Source organism: Lepus europaeus, chromosome 22, assembly GCF_033115175.1.
Source record: "Lepus europaeus isolate LE1 chromosome 22, mLepTim1.pri, whole genome shotgun sequence".
Lineage (NCBI taxonomy): Eukaryota > Metazoa > Chordata > Mammalia > Lagomorpha > Leporidae > Lepus > Lepus europaeus.
In genome coordinates this window covers 4,003,045-4,025,098 of record NC_084848.1, presented here as the reverse complement: position 1 = coordinate 4,025,098, position 22,054 = coordinate 4,003,045, and the positions used below count along the sequence as shown (strand labels likewise).

The 22,054-nt window shown below is 63.2% G+C and overlaps 1 protein-coding gene across 2 annotated transcripts in view; it reads left to right on the top strand.

Moving 5' to 3' along the window:
- EVL (Enah/Vasp-like) overlaps nucleotides 1-22,054 on the top strand; it is a 135,594-nt gene that overhangs the window by 109,445 nt on the left and 4,095 nt on the right. For both annotated transcript variants that reach the window (XM_062181620.1, XM_062181619.1), the window contains exons 4-11: nucleotides 10,281-10,344; nucleotides 12,426-12,490; nucleotides 13,851-14,080; nucleotides 14,494-14,615; nucleotides 16,786-16,846; nucleotides 19,721-19,781; nucleotides 21,226-21,292; nucleotides 21,378-21,440. In XM_062181620.1, the coding sequence (XP_062037604.1) occupies nucleotides 10,281-10,344; nucleotides 12,426-12,490; nucleotides 13,851-14,080; nucleotides 14,494-14,615; nucleotides 16,786-16,846; nucleotides 19,721-19,781; nucleotides 21,226-21,292; nucleotides 21,378-21,440 (733 nt within the window). The remainder of the gene's footprint in view (nucleotides 1-10,280; nucleotides 10,345-12,425; nucleotides 12,491-13,850; nucleotides 14,081-14,493; nucleotides 14,616-16,785; nucleotides 16,847-19,720; nucleotides 19,782-21,225; nucleotides 21,293-21,377; nucleotides 21,441-22,054) is intronic.

The window sequence follows — 22,054 nt, the reverse complement described above, 5'->3', positions numbered from 1 at the left end:
TCCCTAAAGAAGGGTGAGCTCCCAGGTAGCCTTCTGCCAAGGGTCACTGCTTCAGGACAGGAACCAGCCCAGGTGCCTGTAAAAACAACCCTGCTCAGGGCTCAGGAAGTCCAGGGCTGAGCTGCAGGTGCCCCTGCACGCACCGGCCCTGCCGTCTGCCACACAGCTGCTTAGCCGCCATCTTCTCTGCTCCACGCAGCAGGCCATTCGGTTTTTGCTGTCCAGGTCAGGCCAGGTCAGAAATCCAGGAGCTCCCAGTCTGAGCGACGTCCAGTTCCTGACCAAGGCCAGTGTGGCCCACGTGTTCTGGCCCTGGCCGCCTTTCTGATTCTTGCCTTCCCCAGTCTCCACCTTGCCCACGTCATTCCCGTCGCCCTGGTGTCCCCACCATTTCCCAGACACGCCAAGCACGCTGCTGACTTGGGGCCTGGACACCTGATGTCCCTTCTACTGCATGTGTTCTGCCCTCTAAGGAACCTCCGAGCTCCATCCCTCACCTCCTGTGGGCCTCTGCTTCAGGGCCAGCTGACCAGAGAGCCCGTCGTGAGTAGCCCACACCCACTCACCCCCTGAACTCCCTTCCTCTATGTGGTCTGTGTGTTTCCTGTCTCTCCTGCTAGAGTGGGAGCAGCTTGTATCCACGGCTGTGGCCCCATGCTTGTTTGATGGGGGAATAAGCAGAGGGTTTGGGGGGCACTGAGCTTCTATGACGGACCATGCACTAGCAGCTGAAGAGGAATGGGATGTGGTGCCTGCGTCCACAGAGCCCAGAGCCAGGTGGAGCGGGAGCTTGTTGATAGCGGAGTATAGGGCCTGCAGGGGCTGGGGGAGGCCAGGACTGGGCGTGGGCGTGGGGTCCTCAAGGACACAGAAGTCTGCCATTAGAGGAGGGAGGGAGTCCAAAGAGAGGGCAGGAGCCCATGGGAGAGGTGAGGAGCAGGCAGGCTTCGAGTTTCCTGTCCCAGGCCAAAACTTTGGCCTGGAGCTGCCAGAAAGGTCAGAGAGCAAGCGACAGAGCCAGGGCTCAGTGTCAGCTCACAGAGGCTTCGAGTCTGCAGGCTCGGAGCACTCGGTGCTCAGGGACACCGTCAGCAAGCGGCAGGTGCAGCCACCTTCGTCCTCGTCCCCCACTGTAGCCCCAACAGTGGGCAGGTTAAGTCCCAAAGAGGGGACTGAGTAGCTAGTCTGAGGTCACAGGCCCCCTAGAGGCGACAGTCCTGGGGAAGAGTCTGGGCCCCGCGTGGGGGAGGGCGGAGGAGATGAGGTGCCAGGCCCAGATGCCCTTGAAGGCACTGAGCCTATGGTGGGGGTGTTCCCCTGAGGTTCGGGTCGTGCTGTGAAAAGCTGCATATTCTGCAGGGAAGAGCGAGGAAAGGCAGCAGAGCGCTGAGGCCGGGGAAGGGGGCGCTGGATGTGACTGCCTGATCCCAGTAGGGTCGCGGCAGGCCGGAGGGAGGCTGCCGGAGCGGGGGGACCAGGCCGGGAAGGCCTCAAGTCCTAGGGTACGGATTCCCCACAGTGGTCTCCCAGATGCGGAATCTGTCAGCGGGGCTCAATGGCTGAGCCTGGGCCAGTGAGGTCGTGGGAGGCAACTGGGAAAGCCCTGCATGGGAGGGCCCCAGGCTTGGGGCCAGACAGGCCAGAGGAGGCCCCGAGGGACATTCTGCTGGCGAGAGCATTTCCTGGGGATGTTGTGAGCGGGTGCTAACTCCTCCCGGAGAGTGTGGGGTGATGCCAAGTTTGGGCACGGCCCGCAGGTGTTCTCTGCCTGCCTTGTGCCAGGCCCCGTGCCAGGAGCTGACACAGAAAAGGGTGAGAGGCAGCCCCTGCTCTGGGAGGGCTCACAGCCAGCAGAGCAAACAGAAGTGCACAGTACTGGTAGCAGGTACAGACCTGGGCCATGTGTGAGTCCCACTCGGAGAGGCAGTCAAGAGGAAGCAACTAGCACAGCCCCCTGTGCAGTGAGGAGGGGAGGCGTCCCCCTGATTACCAGGCTTTTTGAACACTGGGACTTTGCCGCTCAGGGCGTGTTGGTAAGCTGAGCCCTCCAGGCTGTGCTGAGGCCTGTGCGGTGGCCAAGTGCCATGGCACTGCTGAGTGTGGCCCGCGCTGCCTGGCAGTGGATGGGGGAAGCTTGCCTGCAGGCTGCAGGGCTGATGGCCTGCAGTCCTGGGAGCCCTGGGACTGGCAAGGGGAGCAGGAGGGTCAGGAAGCAGTCCGAGAGTGAGCAGAGGTGTGGGGCAGGCCCAGAGAGCAGGCGGCCCAGCTGCCTGGGACCTGGGGATTCTCCGTTCTCCTGCTTGCCTGCTCCCTCTGACCACACCTCTCCACCCTGCCCCATGTTCCAGGGGTCACAGGAGAGCCAGAGGGGAGGCCCCTTCTGGCAGTCCCCAAGGCCTGTGGGCTGAGCCCCCACAGGGATCGGGTGGTCTTGCAGGGAGCTTGCTGGAATCAGGTGGATAGGAGGGTTCTGATAGGTGAGCTGGGATGCTTCATTAAAGATTGACGTGGCGAAGCCCATCTGTTGGCTGGCCGATGTATCCGTTACCCACTGCACCGGCCAGGAGCCCGACGGGGAAGAGGTGAGTGGCCAGGGTGTGACAGGCGCCTCCTGACTCTGCCCAGGAGCCCTGCCCGTAATGGTCAGCAGGGAGTGGACCTTCCACTGTTTCTGCTTCTGCCACTGTGACTGCACCGTGCTTTGCAGAGTGAACTGTAGGTGACGGGAGCTCCTCCCTCTCCTCTCTGCTCCTCTGGGCCTCTCCTTTCACTGCCGCTTGCTCCTGGGGTGGGGGGCGGGGGGCAGGGGCGCTGGGCTTGGGACAGGGACCCCTCAGAGGGTTCCCAATGGGGTCAGGGCAGCAGCAGCTGCAGGAGGGGCAGGTAGCCTTGGACAAGCCATGGCCATTTCTGAGTCTTGGTCTCCCCACCTGTAAAATAGGCTAATAAAGCTCAGGCCTGGACAATGGGGCAGATTAATCACCAAAACGCCTGCAGAGACGGTTTGTAAGCCATACGGAGGAGACAGGCTTTTATTGGTTTATTCTGTTTGGGGTGCGCTTCAGGTTTAGGCTGTCTTGAAATGCGCTTATCAGCAAGGTAGCTGTCCTGAGGAGCACAGCCTGAGGGGACCAAGCTGGCTGTTGGGGTATCCCAGCCCCGCTTTGCCCCTGGTGTGGACATGGCCTCGGGCAGCCTAGCCCTCTCCCTGAGCCTTAAGGACCCTCTCTGCAGGGCGGGGACAGGGCTGACACGGGCACTGCTCCCTGGCACCAGGGCAGCACAGGCCAGCAGAGGCCACTGCCATCATCAGGTTAGAGGAGTCTTTGCCCTCTGGCTTGTGGTTTTCAGGGCCCCTCTCTGAAGTGCAGTCCGTGGAAGCCCGTGGGTCTGTGGTAGGAGTTCAGTGGGTGGCAAGCCAGCCAGCACAGGGGATCCGAGTGAAGCACACAGGCCTCTCTGGGTTTAGCTCATGGAGCAGGACTGGGCAGACAAGACTGGATCGTTCACACCTGTGAATGGTGCTAAAATGGAAGTGGAGCCAGGTGTCTTCCTGCTGAGCTGACCTGGGAGATGGGCTGAAGGTAGCTGCCTTGGTCTCCTAAACATGGGGCTGGGCATCAGTGTGCTGTGGTGGCAGAGCCCTGGGTGTCGGTCCCAGCTCTGCCACCAGTTCCTGTGTGGCTTTGGCCAGATGGCTTACGCCCAGCCACAGACTCCATTCCCACCTGGGCACTGGTTTGCTCACAGTCAGAATAACAGCCAGGAAGAAGCTAGGGTCCTGAACCAGCAGGGGAAGGTGTGGAGGAGACCCATCTGGGAGGGCTCACCGTGCCCAGCCAACATGGGGGACAAACAGGAAAGAGGGAAGGAGACCTGGCCAAGAGGGGGAGGGGCTGGCGAGACTTGGGGCCCTGCCCAGCTCCAAGCAGGTGGCTGTCGCAGGCCAGCCAGAAGTTCCGTCAGGCGTCACTCAGCAGGTGCTGGGTCCTTTGTCTCTGGTGCTCCTAGGAGCTCAGGTTCCATCTTTCCAGGAGGCCCAGGGGATGCCTTTCCTACAGAGGCCAACTGGAAACCGAGCCTGGCCTTCTGTCTCAGGAGGAGGTGTGAGCAGAACCTCGCCTGACCGGCCTCCTGAGCTCCTTGGACAGGAGCCAGACCTCACTCCCAGGGGACAGAGTCAGGGCAGAGCCATGCTGCGCATGGATCATTTGGAAATTCAACAAGAGGAAAACAGCCCCCCGTCCCGGGACAGGCACCGCTGCCGTTTGGGTTGAGTTCCCTCCTTGTCCGTCTGAGCCGTGGAGATTGGCGCCCAGGGCACAGTGTGTTAAAGGTGAACACTCGCTTTCCTCCGCCCATCCGGTTGTGTGTTCTGAGAGCCACCACGGTTGGCTACCTACAGTGGCTCGCCCGCGCAACCATCCCCAGCCTACAGGCACAGTGCCTGGTCCAGCCCCTGGCTGTGTTGACTCTGAGAGCTCTCCGGCTGTTAGACTTCCAGCCTTTCTCTAAGAACACACACATCCCCTGCCCTTGATCTCGGCCACTGGCTGGAGACCTTCAGTGCACAGGAGTCTGAATGCCGAGAGTGCTGGGAGCAGGGAGGTGAACCAAGCAGCCTTGTCCTGGAGATTAAGTTTTGCCTGAGCTCTGCCCCCACTTAGCTGGCAAGCACAGCATGTAAGCAGCAAGGTGCACTCCGTAACCTGGGCCACACTTGGCCCGGTGCCTCCCTGGACTCAGCCCAGCTGCGCTGGCCCAGGGACGGCTCCAGGCTCCCTGCATGTGGTTCTCTCTGCTTGGACCCAGCGCTTGCCCTCTGCTGGCCCCTGCCCGGTTCTCCAGGGGAGCGTCCTTGGGGGGAGCGAGCCCCACAGCGGGAGCCTTTGTCCACCCGTGTGTGAGAAGCAGGCAGGTACAGTACGGGTGTAGGTGTGAGCTCAAGCAGCCTGGATGGGCACATGGCGCTCATTAATGCCCCTGCTGACAGAAGTGTGCAGAGGGAGTGGCCTGCCTGGCGTCTCGTGGGAAGAGACGCGGCCTCTGGCTCCACTCCCTCCTCCAGCCTGCCTCCTCCAGGCCCTCGTGGCTTCTCACCTCTTTCTTTGTGACCCGGATTAAAGGACCTCCCCCAAGTCTCCACCTTTGGGAGCAGTGAGTGTTTGATGAGACCTGAAGCTGGGAAGGGCCCCACACCCCGCCCCCAGACAGCAGGAAGTGGTGCAGACCCACGAGGCACCAGGCCCAGGGGGACAGAAGATGGCCTGGATTCCCATTCTGGCTTGGGCCCAGCTGCTGTCCCTTGCCACTGTGTTCAGAGGGAAGGTGCGCCGGGAGACAGGTGCCATCTACCCTGTCCTGCCGCCCTGCGCCCAGGCGAACCCTGCCGCCGTGGCTGGACCCGAGGCACCAGCGTTCAGTCTCTGCTTCCACGGCACTCGTTTGCGCTCCCGCCGTAGGTTTCCCTCTCCCTCTTCGTTTCTCTGCAGTGCACTTGGGGCTTCACATGCCGCTTGGGAAACGGGGGCTGAGGGGAGAAGTGGTCTCCATGGGCTCCCTGGTCAGTGGGCCAGGCTCCCACACTTGTCCCACAGACTTGGGACACCGGAGCCCATGGCATGAGCCCTGTGGCTTTGGGCAAGTCCCCTCGGCACTCAGAGCCACCACCGCTCGTCCTGTGGACTTCGAGAGGCCGTGGTGTGCCTGGGTGGGCAGCGAGGGAAGTGGCCCCCTGGGAGGCTGGTGCCTCTCTTGGCCCCGGCAAGCGTGGCCGGGCCCAGGGCAGATTCCCAGGCAGGAATGTGGCCCCAGAGTGATCTGCGTGGTAATCACAGCTAATGTCTTTCAGTGCCCTCTGGCTTGAAGGTGCTTTTTATTCTTGTAATTAACTTAACCCCAGGAGCTTTCAGAGGGCCTCTGTTGGTCCTGCTCTGAGCACTGGTGTCCCACACTGGAGCTGGGAACGTGGGTAGATGGCCTGGCAGAGCAAGCTGGCAGATGTGGGCCAGAACGTGGGCCAGGCCAGCTCCTGCAGCCTGTCGAGGCTCCACCTCATGGGAGCAAAGTGGCTGAGATCCCAGACAGGTGTCCACCATGTGTCTGCTGCCTGGAAGAGAGCAGCACCCAGCGCAGAAGGTGGCCCAGACGTGAGCACCCTGCTGCACATGGAGCTGGGGAGCCCGTGCCAGTAAGATCCGGACTGCCGTGCCTGCACTGCTGGCCAGCGGTCCTGCTTCTTGGGTGTGGCCCTAGGGTACCCATGCTGCCAGGGGCTTGCTGGACCGCAGCTTGCCCGTGATCAGCCTCGCGTCTGAATGGGCAGGAATTGAGGCTGTCGTTGCTGTCCCGGGTAGCTGAGACGGGGCAATTTATTCTGAACAGTATGTAAATGTACATGTACTGGCCCCCAGCACTAGAGGCTGGACAGCCCCGGATCAAGGGGCCAGTGTCTGGTGGGGGCCTTCTTGCTGCTTCACCCTTGGTAGAAGGTGGAGAGGCAAGAGAGCAAGCAAGAGGGGCTGAACTCGCCCTTCTCTGACAGCAGCGTCCTACTTAGAAGGGTGGGGCCTCAGCCCTGACCACCTGCTCTGGGTCCCAGCCCTTAGCCCTGTGGCAGTGGGGGTCAAACTCCTGCACGAGTTCTCCAGGAACCTGGCATCCACACCACAGCAGCTCTAAGCCTGGTGTTTTCCGGCTCACTTCTTGGGCTGCCTTTATTTTCCCCGAGCCAGTTCAGCCCAGCTCCTTCACCGAGGCCTTCTCTCTAACCTTCCCAACCCGGCTCCATCAAGTGTACCTGCTGTGTCCAGGTTTTGCCTACGGAGACATCCTTTCTGTCCCCAGGAAGCTCAGAGTCTTCTGCGAGGGAGAAGACAGCCCCCAAGGCACTGTGGCACTAGTGGGAAAGTTGTGAGCTTCTGGGAGAGACTCTTGTGGGTAGGGTCGTGGGAGGGGCGGGAGGACGCAGGAAAGGTGAACGAGGACTTGGGCCGAGAAGTCTTGGCAGGAGAAGGTGGCGCAGGTGCACTCAGAGGCCATGAAAATACGTGGAGGTGGGAGCGCAGTGTGGGGTGGGTTTCAGTGGGCAGCTCCAGAGGACGATTGTGAGGTTACCTCCAGGCGAAGCCGCCGCAGGATGGGGCGGGTCCAAGCCTCGGGGCGGGGGGGGGGGGGGGGGGCGGGGAGGAAGACTTGCATTTTGTTCACCTGGGCTTGGACCTAACTCCAGAGATCACTTGGGCTACAGTGTCAACATAGAGGACAAGGAGGGGAGAGAGGGCAGGTGAGAGTCCTCTTGGTAGACAGGTCCAGGAGGGAGACGCTGAGTCAGGCAGTTGTGGACAGAGAGGTTGGGGGCGTCTGCAGGGAGGCAGAGGAGCAGTGGGGCCCCATCTTGCCCCTCCCCCTGGAGTCTGCGGGATCCAAGGACAGCTCAGAGGAAGGGGCTGGCTTTGCCTGCGCTCCACCTTGGCTCCGGCTCATGTCACAGGGGGGTCATCTATGGAAGCTCAGGACTGATGGGAGTCTGCCTTTGTGCAGAGGCCCCCACCTTGGGAGAAAGCACCTGCAAATGGACCATTGCCCGGGGCTTCCCAGGGCAACCAGCCTGACCCTCAGCCCTGACTCTGCCATGGGAGAGTTGGGGAGAGGGGACTCTCGGTGCAGATGCCCCAGGTGTCACTGGGCAGACCCCGCCCCTTGCCAGCCTTAACTCCCACCCCTGACATGCAGAGATTCTGCTTTATAACCTTAGGGACCTTGTAGCTCCAACAGCCTAACCCAACGTTTTCTCCCTTTAGAAAGACAGGACAAGTGTTGGGCACAGTGGTGCAACCTGCTTGGGACGCCAGCACCCATAGTGGAGTCCCACCACTCCCAATCCCAGCTCCCGCTAAGGCTCACCCTGGGAAGCAGTAGGTGATGGATGGTTCAAGTAGTTGGGTCCCTGCCGTCCACATGGGAGGCCCAGGTGGAGTTCTCAGGTCCTGGCTTCAGCCTGGCCCAGGCTGGCACTTAGGAAGTAAGCCAGTTGATGGGAGCTTTCTCTCCCTCTGTCTCTCTGCCTTTAAAATAAAATAGATACAAATTTTAAAAATAAGGGGAACAAAAGGGCTTATACATTCAAGTGTTATCTTTTCCTGCTCTATAATTGTTAAATCTGCAACTATTTTTGAGATCCTCGTGAGTCTTTTTTTAAGATTTATTTACTTGAAAGTCAGAGTTAGGGAGAGACAGAGAGAGATCTTCCATATGTTGGTTCACTCCCCAAATGGCCACAATGGCCAGGACTGGGCCAGGCTAAAGCCAAGAGCCAGGAGCTTCGTCCAGGTCTCCCATGTGGGTGGCAGGGGTCTAAACACTTGGGTCATCTTCTGATGCTTTTCCCAGGCTATTAGCAGGGAGCTGGATTGGAAGTAGAGCAGCCAGGACACAAACTGGTGCCTGTATGGGATGCCAGCATCGCAGGCATCAGCTTTACCCACTGCCTCACAGTGCCAGTCCTTCCTCCTGTTTCCTTAGGCACAGAGGAGCAGGCATGCCCACAGCGGGCCCCTGTATGGGCACCTGGCTGTCCTGGGCGGAGGGTGGGAGGCAAGGCCAGGCCAGTGGGCGCACAGGCACATTGCAGCCACCAGTGGAGCCCTAGCATTCCGAGGCTCCCCTGCAGGGGTGGAGCAGTCTTCAGAGGTGGAGCTAGACAGGGAAAGGGACCCAGACTCAGGAGTGGGCTCAGCAACTGAGACGAGATCTAGAACAAGGCACGAGTCCAGTTGTCCAAGCTACAGCCCAAGCCTAGGCCGAACTGGCAGCCAGCAGCTCAGACATGAGTCCTAGAACGGGGGCTGAGGGGTCAGGAACCCTCCTGCCTCAGCGGTGAGAGGGGCAGGGCAGGGCAGGCCTGGGGGCAGGGGAGTGGTGAGCTCCTTAACTTCAAACCGGTCTCCGTCTGACACCACAGTGATAAGACTGAAGAAGGTGGCACTTGGCGGATGGTTTGCGTCTCACGCTGCCCATGAAACCAGGAGCAGTGGGGCAGCAGCGCCCACACTGGAGTGCCTGTTTCAGTCCCAGCCACTCCGCTTCCGATCCAGCTCCCTGCTGGTGCTCCAGGAGGAAAGCAGACGGCCAAGCTCTGGGGTCCCTGCCATCCATGTGGGAGACCCGGATGGAGTTCCAGGCTCCTGGCTTTGGTCTGGCCCCACTCCAGCTGTTGCAGCCATTTGGGGAGTGAACCAGTAGATGGCAGATCTCTCTCTGTGTCTCTCCTTCTGTCTCTCTGCCTTTCAAACAAACAAATAAATCTTAGAGGGAAAAAAAGACATTGAGCAGGTCACGTAAGCTTCAGGGCCTGGTTCCTCAGCTGTTCCAAGTGCTCCTGGGAACGGCCTTAGGGCTGTGGGAGTCGGAATTAGGTCTCAGTGTAGAGCCCACGGCAGTCTGCCGCTGGCTCCCGGAGCGGTTGCTTCTGTGAGGGAAGGGAGGAGGGAAATGAGTCGTTGCGCCAGTGTCCTCGTGTTGTGGCCTGAGCATGCTGTCGCCCTCAGGGACAGAGCCACTGCCCTGGCCGCCCAGGATCTCCACCCCCCCAGGCACCGTGAGCCAGCACGGCCCCTGGGTGATGGCGGAGCTGCAAAGAGAAGGAGCACTCAGGCTTCTGAGGTCGGCGCAGGAGCGTGGGTGTTTGGAGAGGGAGGCAGCAACCAGGAGCCTGGCAGGCCCCAGCTCCAGCCCATCTGTGCGTGAGGTCTGCCCAGCACACAGGCTGCGCCAGGGGCCTGCTCAAGGCCCGGGACGGCATGGGCCCAGAAGGCTCCATGTCAGTCAGGACAAAGACACCCATGGCAGGACGCAGCTGCGGCCCCACCCACAGCCCCCAGACTCCTGAGCAGGCGTGGGCTCAGACAGACCGGGCTCTAAACTCTGGCTCTGGCCCTGAGGGCGGAGTCAAATAGATCACCGGGGCCCACAATTCCAACTGAGTGGTGTGAGAACGCTTGGTGGCTAATGTGGTAGCAGACACAGTGAGTGCCCCTGAGCGGGGAGGGGAGGGGGCCACAGCCGGCAGGGGCCCAGGAACCCCACGAGCTCAGGGAAGAGCCAAGAGAAAGGGAGAGCTGCGTGATTGGGGGCCCCAGCTGGTGTGGCCGTTGCCCAGGGGTGAGAACCAACTTCTAGAAGGAGCCCCGAAGGCTGAGGTGGGCGTGGCTTCAGCGCTGTCTGTCACAGCCTTCCTTCCTGCCACTAACCACTCCACTCTGTGCTTCTCTGCCCTACAGGCCCCTCCACCCAGCGTCAGGTGCAGAATGGCCCCTCTCCTGATGAGATGGACGTCCAGAGAAGGTAACCCCACACGTAGCAGCAGCCAGGGGCAGGGAGAGCAGGCCAGACCAGACAGGAAGGGGAGACCCCCGTGGCGCCAGGACCAGCAGTGAGGAGGCGTCCGCAGTGTCAGCGAGCACAGCCGACCGCCAGCACGCGCTCTTGGGATGAGCCTGCGTGTCCTGAGTGCTGTCAGTCATTCCAGGGAGCCCTGCATGGACAGATGAAGCCTGGGGACGAGGCAGCTCCCTTGGGACGTGGCTCGAGGGCCACAGGAAGTGCCGTACCCTGAGATCACAGTAGAGGTCACGACAGCTCCCCGTGGAGCGGCCTTCCCAAGGCCACGTCAGGACCTGGATGGACCCCGGTCTGCCAGCTCCAGCCCTGCCTCTTGCCTGGCCTCTCCCCAGTGTTGGGAGTGAAAGCGGGGAGGGGTGGGGGGCCGCTGAGTACCTCTGCAGCCCTCTGCGTCAGCCCTGGTCTCGGGCCTTGCACTTTGTCCCATGCGGGCAGGTTTCTGCCCCGGCCCTCAGTTGGCCCATCTGAAGGTGGGCAGCCTCGCTCTGCCCGTGTCGGGCTTGCGCCATTAAGGGTGGGAGTCTGCTTCTGCGGGGCTGGCTTCCCGCTGCTCAGAACAGCAGCCCTGCACATTACAGGGGCCTGCACAGCCGGCAGGCCCTGTCGCAGTTAACCTCACACTGACTATTTGCAGCTGACATACGGTCACTGCCTCCCATGTGAGCCACGGACGCTCGCCCACGTGGGAAGGAGCTAGGGCAGGACAGGGCTCATTAACAAATCTCACGGCAGCCACGCAGTACGGTCTCAGGACGGCCTTCACCCAGAGGAGGGCGGGAGGGAGCGGCCCCCAGCAGGCAGGCACCCACAGAGCCGCGTCATCTTCACCGGAGGCCCGGGGCCCAGGCCTGCACAGAGGGCACCTGTCAGCACGCCCCCTGCTGGCCAGGCTGTGAGCTGCAGGAGTCAGACTGCATATCCCACTTTGGTCTTTCCCTCCCTGGGCAGCAGGGCTTCCTCGGGACCCCAGTGAGGCAGTGAGTCCAAGCCCGGGAACCTTTCTGTTTTCACACAAACAGTCCCATAGTTCAGGCCTTATTTTTAAATGTTTTCAAGCATCTTTGTTTTGCTATGATTTTCTAGGGTGATAGACCCTTCTCCCGCGGGGGATGCCGGGGTTTTGGGAAACGCTCCCGTCTCAGGCGGCTGGGAGGCTTGGAGAAGCGAATGCAGATGCCATGGGAGCTTTTCAGAAACGCTGTTTCTCGGGGCCAGGCTTCCTCCTTACGGGAACCCCTGGCATTCTCAGTCGGACCCGAGGCCCAGGGTCACAGAACGGGAACCGGAAGGCTCCCTGTCCAGATGAGACACACAGAGCTGTCTCCACACAGCACCCACTGCGTGCCTGACCCCTGCCATCCTGGCCACCTCCCCACCCTGTGTGGTAGGCCTCAGCGCCCCCTCCACCCTGTGCTTCAGTCACAGGCAACCCTGGTTGCCCCGCCCCAGCTGAAACCGTCCCGTGGCCCTGGTCTGAGTGGGCTCCTACCCACTCCCGCGGTCACTGGGCTCTGTGCATGGATTTGTGGGTCAGTGTCCTCACTCTGCCTGCCCCGGCCACTCAGCCACAAGGAGCCAGGATGTTCCCTCCGAGGGTCAGGTGGCTGCCCCGCAGCAGACGGGGCCTGCGGCTGGACGGTGCCAGAGAGGATGTGGCGTGGTCCTCCGGGTGCCTTTCTCCTGAGCACCACCCCGGGATCTTAGCCAGGTGCACCAAGAACAGGTGCTCCTGAGGCCAGGTCGGTCAAGGTGAGCCCGGGCAGCCCAGGGGAAGCTCGGACGCTCTAGGGAGTGAATCGGATCAGCGGGTGGCCTCCTCGTCCACTGTGCCTGAGACAGGGGACTGCTGGCATGCCCCTGTTCAGGAACTTGACCCCCACTCCCCCCCCCGGTTACGTGGAGGCAGCCTGGTGCACAGCAGCTCCCAGAGAGTGCCACGAAACCCAGCTCCGCGGGCAGGGCCCTCGCACACAGAGCGTGGTGTCCTGGCTGCTGAGTAGGCCGCGCTGTCTCTCGCCTTTCAGACAAGTGATGGAGCAGCAGCACCAGCACCGCCAGGAGTCTCTGGAGAGAAGAGCCTCGGCCACAGGTGAGCGCCTCCTCCCGCCCCGCCGGCCCCCGAGCAAGCCCGGGGAGCTTGCAGGGCGCTGGCCCGGACCACGCCTGCCCTCCAGCCTCCAGCGTCCCGAGTGGACGTCCAGTGAGCACTGCTGCACTGTGCGGGCTGGGGACACAGCCGCAGCCAGACAGGACATACTCGCTGCCCGCTGTCCGATCCAGGGGACAAAGGAGCCGACGTGGGCTACCGCCTAGTGCACCCTGTGGCCCCGTTCAGGGCAGGGCGCCACCAGCACACAGAGGAGGCCCCTCCCCCCGGGGAGGCGCCTCAGCAGCCTGAGCAGAGCTTAGCGTGGAGAAGGGGGCCCAGAATGTTCTCTCGAGAGCAGTGCCGGCCCCGGGCAGACCCAGGCCTCACAGTTCACCAAGTGCGTTCCTGGGCATTGTGTTGTGTAAGTCTCTCCACCGCCCTGGGAAGTGCGCAGGTGGACATTGTCCGGGCCCCAGTCGCTGCCCCCTCGGGTCCGCTCTGCTTTCCAGTGCAGGCCGATCCGCAGTCGGTCAGCCCCTCCCCTCTGCTCCAGGCCGCCGGGCTCCTCACCGCCACCGCACCAGCCTCTGCTTTCCGCTGCCCTCGGCACCCTCTTCCCCCTTCCTCGCCCTTGCTTCCCCTCCACCTGACTCCTGCCCTCCTGGCAGGTACCATCCCCGTCGTCACTCCCATCAGGAAGTTTCCAGGAGCTGCTGGCCAGCACAGCAATCCCGTGCTTGCTGTCCCTAGCGTGTCCCTTGCCACAGTCCCGTTCTGCCTTCACCAGGGTGCTCGGCTGTGTCCCCTCTGCGCGATGAGCCCCTGAGGGCAGGGCCTGTGGTCGCTTTCCCCAGCACACTCCCAGTGCCCAGCACCCTGCCTGGCACCCAGCAGAGGCTCAGGCAGTGCTGGCTGGGTGGGTGGCTTCCAGGACACACTGCTCCCTGCCCTGGGATCCACAGTTGCCTGCCATAGTCCCCAGAGGCCACAGGTCAGTCACAATTACAGCTCAGAGACCAATTCTGCCAGTGCCCGGGCGGCGCCAGGTACTTAGCAGGAACAAAGAAGAGGAAGGGCACAGTCTGCCTGCAGAGCTTCGGCTCCCGCTGGGCACTCGTGGCTGGAGGGGAAGAAGGTGGCTGGGCTCAGGGCATGGGAAGCAAAGGCGTGACGCTGTGGGTCCAGCCAGGCCCCGGAAGCCAAGGGGACCCAGTTCACCCTGCTGTGGCTCCCAGAAGAGCAAACCCGTGTTTGAAGAGTGGGCCGCCTGTGTCTGCCCTCCCCGGGAGTGGAAGTGAGAGCCACAGGCTGGGCCCCACCGGGGGGCTGAAGACCCACGATGCCCCCTATTCTGTTCCAGGGCCCCTCCTCCCACCGGGGCACCCCTCATCTGCAGCCAGCGCCCCGCTCTCCTGCAGCGGGCCTCCGCCCCCACCCCCACCCCCTGTGCCGCCTCCCCCCACAGGGGCCACCCCCCCGCCCCCACCCCCGCTGCCAGCTGGAGGAGCCCAGGGGACCAGCCACGACGAGAGCTCCGTGTCAGGACTGGCCGCCGCGCTGGCTGGGGCCAAGCTGAGGAGAGTGCAGCGGGTGAGAGCCCGGGGCAGGGGCGGAGTGGGCGTGGCCCTGGTTCCCAGGATCCTCGGGGTTATGAGCTGCAGCGTGGACTTGGGCCGGGCCTGTGGGTTTCTCTGCCGTTGCTCTGTCCCCGTAGCAACTTGGGCCTCGGAAGTCAGGTCCATCAGCACCGGGTCAGCTCTCCGCAGCCCTCCGGGCATGTCCCGGAATGCGGCCTCGTGTGGGAGGCACACTTCTGCTGCAGCTCTCCCCGAGGCCCGTCCTGCCTGATTCCCCTGGGCCAGCCCTGCAGGGTGGGGAATGCCACACAAGGCGGCCCCTGAGGTCTCCTGTGGCGGGGCCGTCATGGAACTCACAGGCATGACACGCGGGCCCCTGGGTCCTGGCACCAGCACCACCACTAACATCTGGCACCTTCCCCCCAGCCAGAAGATGCGTCTGGAGGCTCCAGTCCCAGTGGAACCTCCAAGTCCGACACCAACCGGGCAAGCAGCGGGGGCGGGGGAGGAGGCCTCATGGAGGAGATGAACAAGCTGCTGGCCAAGAGGTGGGTGCTGCGCCTGTGCTGGGGGCTCCACGGGCCCAGAAGCCTTTGTCACCTGGGTTCAGCCAGGTGGCCTTAATGTTCCCTCTTGCCAGTATCAGTACGAGGCATCGTGGCCTCCACCCTATATCCCTCCTGGGTGTAGTCAAGCAAGTGTTGAAAGTGTCTGCAGGTAGTGCCCTGTCCTGAAGGAGGCACTTGGAGATGAGTTCACGATAAAGGCAGAGGTTGAGGCACAGGGCCTGCACCGGGAGCCCTGGGGCCCCACCGTGGGTGTGGCGCGGGCGGGGATGACAGCACCGGGCCCTGAGAGGTGCAGGCCGCCCCCTCCTGTCCTGTGGGGCCTTTCTCCAGCCGCGCCAGCAGGTGGTCCCCACCTGCCGCAGAAGCCAGGCCGGTGCAGAGATGGGCCCGCTGTTTTGCGGAAGGGATGTTTGGATTTCAGCTTCAGACGTGGCCCGAGCTGACGTCCAGTGGGTCACGAGAGGGTCGTGAGCACAGCAGGTCCTGCTTCCTCAGCGCCCCCACAGAGCCAGGAGGGCTTCCCAGGGGACGTGCACGGTTCTCTGGGCCGAGACGGGAGAGCGTCCTGCGCAGGAAGAGCAGCAGGGGTGCAGTGGGCAGGTTTAAGCAGCGGAGAAACCTGCGAACTCCACCATGCCTGAGAACTGGCATGGGAGGGGCCGGGAGGCTGGGGGAGCTGAGGGCATCAGGTCATCGCCGTGCCCAGAGAGGCGAACCAGACTCGCAAAAGTGGAAACGATTTCTGGGAGAAATAAAAATATCAACTCTGTCCCCAAGTTCAAAACCAGTGACAGTTTGGCCCAGATGGTGTAGCCCAAACAGAGAGGAAGCAGCTCTATGAGAACAGGAAAAGGCCGGTGTGGCCAGCAGCCAGTGAGACGCCAGGTGCTGGTGGGAGAGACACACCTCCCCCCAGTGGATGCATCGCACACCACATCGATGCATCCACTTAGCAGGCCCGGGCCAGCCCCTGGACGCCACCCGCACCACTGGGCTGGCCGTGAGGCAGCCGGCAAGCGCTGGTGCCGGTGCAGGTTCTCGCAGGCTTTGCCTCCTGCCTCACTGGCTCATGGCTGGTCTTGCCGGCAGGGGCGCCCAGGAGGAAAACTGGGTGTTGACTGATGTTGTGAGCGGGAAATGTTTGCCTCGCCGTCTTCACGGGAGTGCAGGTGGCTTGGTCGGCTTCCTATCTCAGAGAGTGGATGCTGCCCGCCGGCAGGCGAAGCTTGCGGTGAGGCGCAGTGAGGGGGCCGGGGCAGAGGCTGCTGTGGTCCAGCGAGGGTGGTGGCTGGCAGCGACGCAGGGAGGAAGGCGCATCTGAGCCACAGTTCAAAGAGCGAATTCACCAGGCTCGCCATCATCAGAAGATTCACAGGCAGTTCCCGTGCACGGAGCCCGTCTGGGACGAGATGGCTGAGGGGCGTGCGCCCGTCTCCAGCCAGGGGCAGCCAGGTGCAGCCTCTCACCGGGCGCCAGCCGGCAGCCTGCGCGTTCTCAGTGACCGCGCAGAGCTGTGGGAGCTGGGTGCATGGCTTCCAAAGAGCTGAAGCTCTGCGGAGGCGCGTCTGGGGGGCGTGTCAAGGGGTCGGGGGCCGTGTTTGTGTAGCTCTGGGAGCTGGCCAGGTAGAGCCGAGCCCTGAGGCCAGGAGGCGTGAGGGAGGAGTCAGACGGGAAGGGGACCTTCCCTCGGAGAACGTGGGTGATGACCTGCCGAGGGCTCTGCTGGAGTTGTTCAAGCATTTCCAGGCTCAGCTGCCTTCCTGTTTGGGGGTGGGGTGGGGCGTGGCTAGAATCTCTGACTCCAGGGTCTGGGTGCCCCTGCCAGCTGCCTGAGGCGGTGGCTCCCACGGCCCTGACCGCGGCACACTCTGCTGCAGCCCACCTCCCTGGCCAGGCCTGGAGCGTCCTGGAGCGTGGCTGCCGTCCAGCCAAACCCAGATCCCCCAGCACTGCCTTCGCCAATGCCCCCCAAGTCGGGCGAGACACGAAATCGAGACCCCTCTTCCAGCCCACGCCAGACCAAGGCCTGGACACTGGGGCGTGGCTGCTGGCCAGATGGGTGCCTGGACAAGCTGCTTCCACCGAGGCCTGGGCGGGGCTGGCACGGAGGCGGCAGAGGTGATGTGTTTCGTCTTCCTTCCCTGTGTAGGAGAAAAGCAGCCTCGCAGACAGACAGGCCTGTGGACAGAAAGGAGGACGAAAGCCAAACGGTAGGAGCACCCCGCCGCCTGCTCCCCCAGCACCTCCTCCACAGGGCTCTTGGCCCAGGTCAGGGCCCGGGGGTGGGGGACCGTGTGGACACACCCTGGGGAGGGGCTCCATTGGGACTCACAGGCAGAGCAGAAGGGCCTCCGTGGCCTCCATCCCGGGGCTCCCACTCACCCAGCCCTGCCTCCATCACACCCTGCGCCAGCCTCGGAGCGTGGCCTGGGGAGATGCAGGGCCCAGAGGCCGGAGCACCGCACAGCGCTGTGAGGGGAGGCCTGGGCCCTGGCGCCACTCAGCCTGCTCTGGGGCCGCACGTACCTGCCCGAGGGAGTCGTTTCTGCCTCCCAGAGCTGCAGGGGAGCCCAGAGCCCAGCTCTCATCCTGGAGCCGAGCCTGGCTCATGGAGCCCAGGGCTGCCCCACGGCAGCCGGCGGGTTTTCTCCCTGTACGTGAAGCTTCTCCCGCAGAGCAGACTCCACGGCACTGCCAGGTCTGGGCTTCAGTACAAACGGCATCCGTGGCAGAACGAGAGAAGGAACCCAGCAGCCAGCGGTCAGGACCCAGCGGCCAGGGACCAGGGCGCTTCCTGCCTCCGCGTCCCCCTCGCCCGGGGTTTCCCTGGGCTCCAGACCGACCCACTGTTACTCCACACACCCCGCCCGGGTGGCTGGGCCCCCAGCCTCAGTGTGCCCCTCCCCCGCCTCGCCCTCCACGTCTCCCACACACCTGGCTCCTGGAGCGGGGGCCCTGCCCTTCTTACAGGCGTGCCTGCTCGTGCACACGCTCTCACGCTCTCTCCTGCTGGGTTGTGGGCCAGGGCAGGGCCCCAGGCCTCACACACACATGTGCGCTTCTGTGGGCAGCTGCCAGGGCCTTCCTAGCCCCTGCACTCCAGGAGTGGACCTCCGGAAGAGGGAGCCAATCCAGGACCTTCAGCCCGAGGGCGGAGTGCGCTCCCTTTGTCCTTTGTTAGGAGTGCACCTGTTTGCCCGGGGACCGGCTGCACCGGGGCTGCACCGGGGCTGCACCGGGCAGCGCGGGCGCTTTCCTTTCCTTCCAGTGCCTTTCCACTCTTCAGCGAGCACAACTAGGCTGACGGGGAATGGGGAGCGAGCAGGCGTGATTTAAAGGAAGACAGGAGCCCCGGTGTGGGTCAGGTGACTCGATGGGCACTCGGCCACTCGCTGGCCACGGCCGGTCATGTTACCGCCCCGTACAACCCAGGCCTGACCTCCTACCGGCCCAGGCTGCCCGAGCTGCCGTGCAGGGCACTGGGGTGCGGGGTCCCTTCCCGGCCTCCCTTTCAGGCAGAGAAGATCTGTGTTTCTCTCTGTGTATTTCTGAGGTTGTTCTGGAGAAATGACACCATTGTGACATCAGAAGGAACGACCTCTGGTTTTCAGAGACTGAGCTCACCCATAGTGGCTCTCGTTCTTGCTGGTTTGCTAGGGCCCTGGCCCCAGGCACGAGCATTGCTCTCCACTCTCTTCCACAGGAGGGGGCCTGAGGACCCTCCTCCCGGGACCCTAGCGTGCTGGTGGACACACCCCACACATGCTTGGGTGGGGCCTGTTCCCAGCAGGGGTCCCGTGGGAGCAAGCGTGGCCCTGGCCTCCCACAGGATTGCCGTGTTAGCACTGAGCCCAGGGTCCGGGGTCTGCAGGTGGCCGCACGTGGACCACATGAGGGACAAGGGCAGCACAGCCCACGAGTCCCCTGCGTGGTCCCCGGAGGTTGCCTGGCTCTGCACAGCAGTTATTGCTGCTACGTCATAAGTCCATTTTCTTGACTGTGAGACGTCTGCCCAGAATGTGTGCGGTGTGTGACGGCCGTGAGCATTGCTGCAGGCTCACCGCACCACAGGGCAGACGCACGACTTCCAGCCTCCGTGGCCTCGCGTGCCGTGGGGTGGGCAGCCAGAGTCCAGGGGACACAGGGGCCTCTGCCCTTGGGGGAACTCACAGCGCCCTGGGGAGGCAGACGGTTGACAAAGAACGTGACAAGGGCAGAGAGCAGCAGCACCAGGAGCCATGCATTCCCAGGGAGCAGCCTCTCCCACGGCCCTAAGGCCCCGTGGCCAGTGGTATCTACTAGAAGCTTTGTAGGAGGAGCTGGAGTGGGCAGGGCTGGGACAGGAGCAAGTGCAAGACCTGCTGGGCGTGCAGCACAGGCACGGGCACAGAAGGGCAGGGAGCTGGCGAGGGGACGGAGGCGAGTGGCCAGCACAGGCCCCCAGGGCCCTTCCTGTCCCCAGCAAGCCACCTCCGCAGGCAGCAGGGCTGGGTGGTCAGAGCTAGGTCTCAGGCTCCCATTATGGCCACAGTGCTGGTGAGCATGGAGATGAGCTGGGAGAGGCAGGCGTTTGGAACAGAAGCCTTGGTGAAACAGAAGCAGGGGTACACCTGGGGTCGTCCCCAAGCACGTCCCTGGGACGTCCCTGTGCCTGCCACTGCCAGGTCTCTGCAGCCAGACCCCCGGTCCTCAAGCAGCAGCCACGCCCCAGGAGGGAGAGGCTGCCCCTCAGACTTCAGTGGCCGGGGCCGAAGCTGCTCGGAGCGGCACACGTAGAGGAGCGGCTCACTCCACACGGTGCCGGCGAGAGGTCAGCAGGACACGTGTGTGAAGCATCTGGCCCCCAGGAGACCCCGGCCTGGGCAGTGCAGTTGAGGGTCCAGGAGGAGCCCCAGGCTGCTCTCCCCGGGGTGGCGTAGGCGCCCCGTGAAGTCACGGTTTTCCTTTTTTAATAATATTCTTTGCTGACTCTACGAGCACCACACGTCCACTGAGAATGTTTGGGAAACTGAGGCTCCTAACTGACCTTGCGCCCAGCGGGCTCTGGGGCAGACCAGTGGAAGAGCCCGACTTTTCCTCTGCAGGAAGATCCTAACACCTCGCCTTCTCCGGGGACACGGGCAGCCAGCCAGCCTCCTAATTCAGGTAAGGGGCGCCCGCAGAGCCCCGCCCACACGAGGCCCTGGAGTGGGAGGAAGTGACTCTTGGAAGAGGACATGCCGGCCCCACCCCTTCCCTGTGTGCGAGCAGAGGGAAGCCAGCTCCTGTGGGTCCCCACCGGGCACCACCTGACCACAACGCTGTCCCATCTGAGCAATCCAGTGTTCACTTCCCGGGGACCTTACGTCCCACCAGAGGGAGGGTGCTGGCCCTGACAGCTCAATCCAGGGGCGCGAGGCTGCGTCTAGGGCTCGGAGGAGTGTGTACATGTCAGGGTCTGTGTCCCCTGCCAAATGCCAGCCGGGTGATTGGCGCTACCCAGCCCCTCCCCTGCTGTTGTCACCCCCATGAGCTGCACCGCAGGAGACGGACTCGGGGAGGGAGAAGAGGCTTCCTGTGGGAAAACCCGGGGCTGGCTGCTCAGTCATCCGACAAACCATTGCTCAACATCTGGCCCATGCCGGGCCGGGGCGGCTCTGCCAGCTGCTCACCCCACCTGCCCCGCGCCCGCAGCGGCTCATCCCACTCCTCCAAGAAGGCACGCTCTAGCCGTCTCCTTGTGGGACTTGCCTGGGGGCCGATTTGCCGAGAGCCATTGGTTCTTGGCCAATGGCCGGAAGCAACATCCGTGTCTTTATTTGCACCAGCAGAGCAGCCCAGAGTCGAGGCTCCGTGGTCGAGCGGGTTGCCCAGGATCACGGACCTGGGCTGTGGTGTGGACCCAAGGCTCGGGGCTCTGGCTGCAGCTACCATTCAGGCTTCTGCCTCCTGCCTCTGCTCATCCCGCAGTCAGTGAATCCAACAAATGTCTGGCAGCAGTGCCAGCACTGTGGCGCAGCAGGTTAAGCCATTTTTCCCCACGGCGGCATCCCGTCCCAGTGTCAGATGGAGTTCTGGCTCCTCCAACTCCAGTCCAGCCCCTGCTCGTGAGCCCTGGGCGGCAGCGGGAGACGGCTGGGCCGCAGCCACCCACGTGGGAGACGTGGAAGGAGTTCTGGGTTCCTGGCCTCAACCCCTCAGCCTGGCCCAGCCCCAGATGTTGAGGGCATTGGGTAGTGAACCAGTAGATAGAAGATCTGTGTGTGGGTATCTGTCCCTCTTTCCCTGCGCCTTTCAAATAAATTCATAAAACTGTAAAAAGAAAATGAAAGCTAAGCCAGCTTTGCCGCCCAGGACAGGAAAGCGGAGATGCAGTGTTTGGGCGGCCTAGGAGCGTCAGGTGACAGCGGTGCGAATGGGGCTGCAGGGCCCGGCCAGCCCTGGGCAGCTCTCAGGGGAGCCCCAATTCCCGGACACTGGTGCCGGCACAGGGGACACAGGGGACACAGGGGCTGCCCCCGGCTGCAGCGGCCCTGAGGCCAAGGAGCCAGGTCTCAGCAGCCGCCGGGTCCCTCCGGCCCTGAGGTTCTCCATCACCCATGATTGACAGAGGCTGGCCGGAAGCCCTGGGAGCGGAGCAACTCGGTGGAGAAGCCTGTGTCCTCCCTCCTGTCCAGGTGAGCGGCCCCGGGAGGCTGAGTGGCGCGGCCCGGGGGCCTCGCAGGCGCGCCGGTTCACGTGTCTTTCGTTCCATTGCCGTAGAAGCCCGTCCTTGGCCAAGAGCCCTGAAGCTAAGAGCCCCCTTCAGTCGCAGCCTCACTCTAGGTACCGGACACCCCTCCCGCCACGCGCCCCCAGGTGCCGGGGCCTCCCTGTCCCTCGTCCCGCGACTAACACTCCCAGCCCTGTCTGTCCTGCCGTTTAACAGCTTGCTCGGGAAGGGTGGCCTGTACCTGCAGAGCTGGGGGGAGCGGGTGGTGCAGGGCGCTCCTTCCTGTCTGCCCTCTGAGGGAGGCCAAGGCCAGGGAGGGTGTGACCTGGCCAAAAAGGCACGCCATGGAGCCGAGATGGAGTCCCAGCTCGGCCCTCGTCACGCGTGATGCTGGGCAGGTGCTATCACCCATCCAGTGAGGTGTGTGAGTCCCTGCTGCACAGGGCAGTGAGGGGCACAAAGGCGGGACACTGGGGCCCGCGCGCATCCAGGACGGGCCCACCCCCCTCACACATACCAGCCACGACTCCCAAACCATAGGCCCATGGAACAACTGGCCAGAACACTGGGGATAGGTTGCCCAAAAAGCCAGAGACAGACAGCCCCACAATAAGCACGGGCCGACAGTGCCTCACTTGGAGGCTCCTAGAACCCACGCCAGGAACTGCTGCCACCACCCACCATGACTCGGAGGAAAACCGCTCTTGTCACAGGGCAGGTGGCCGTG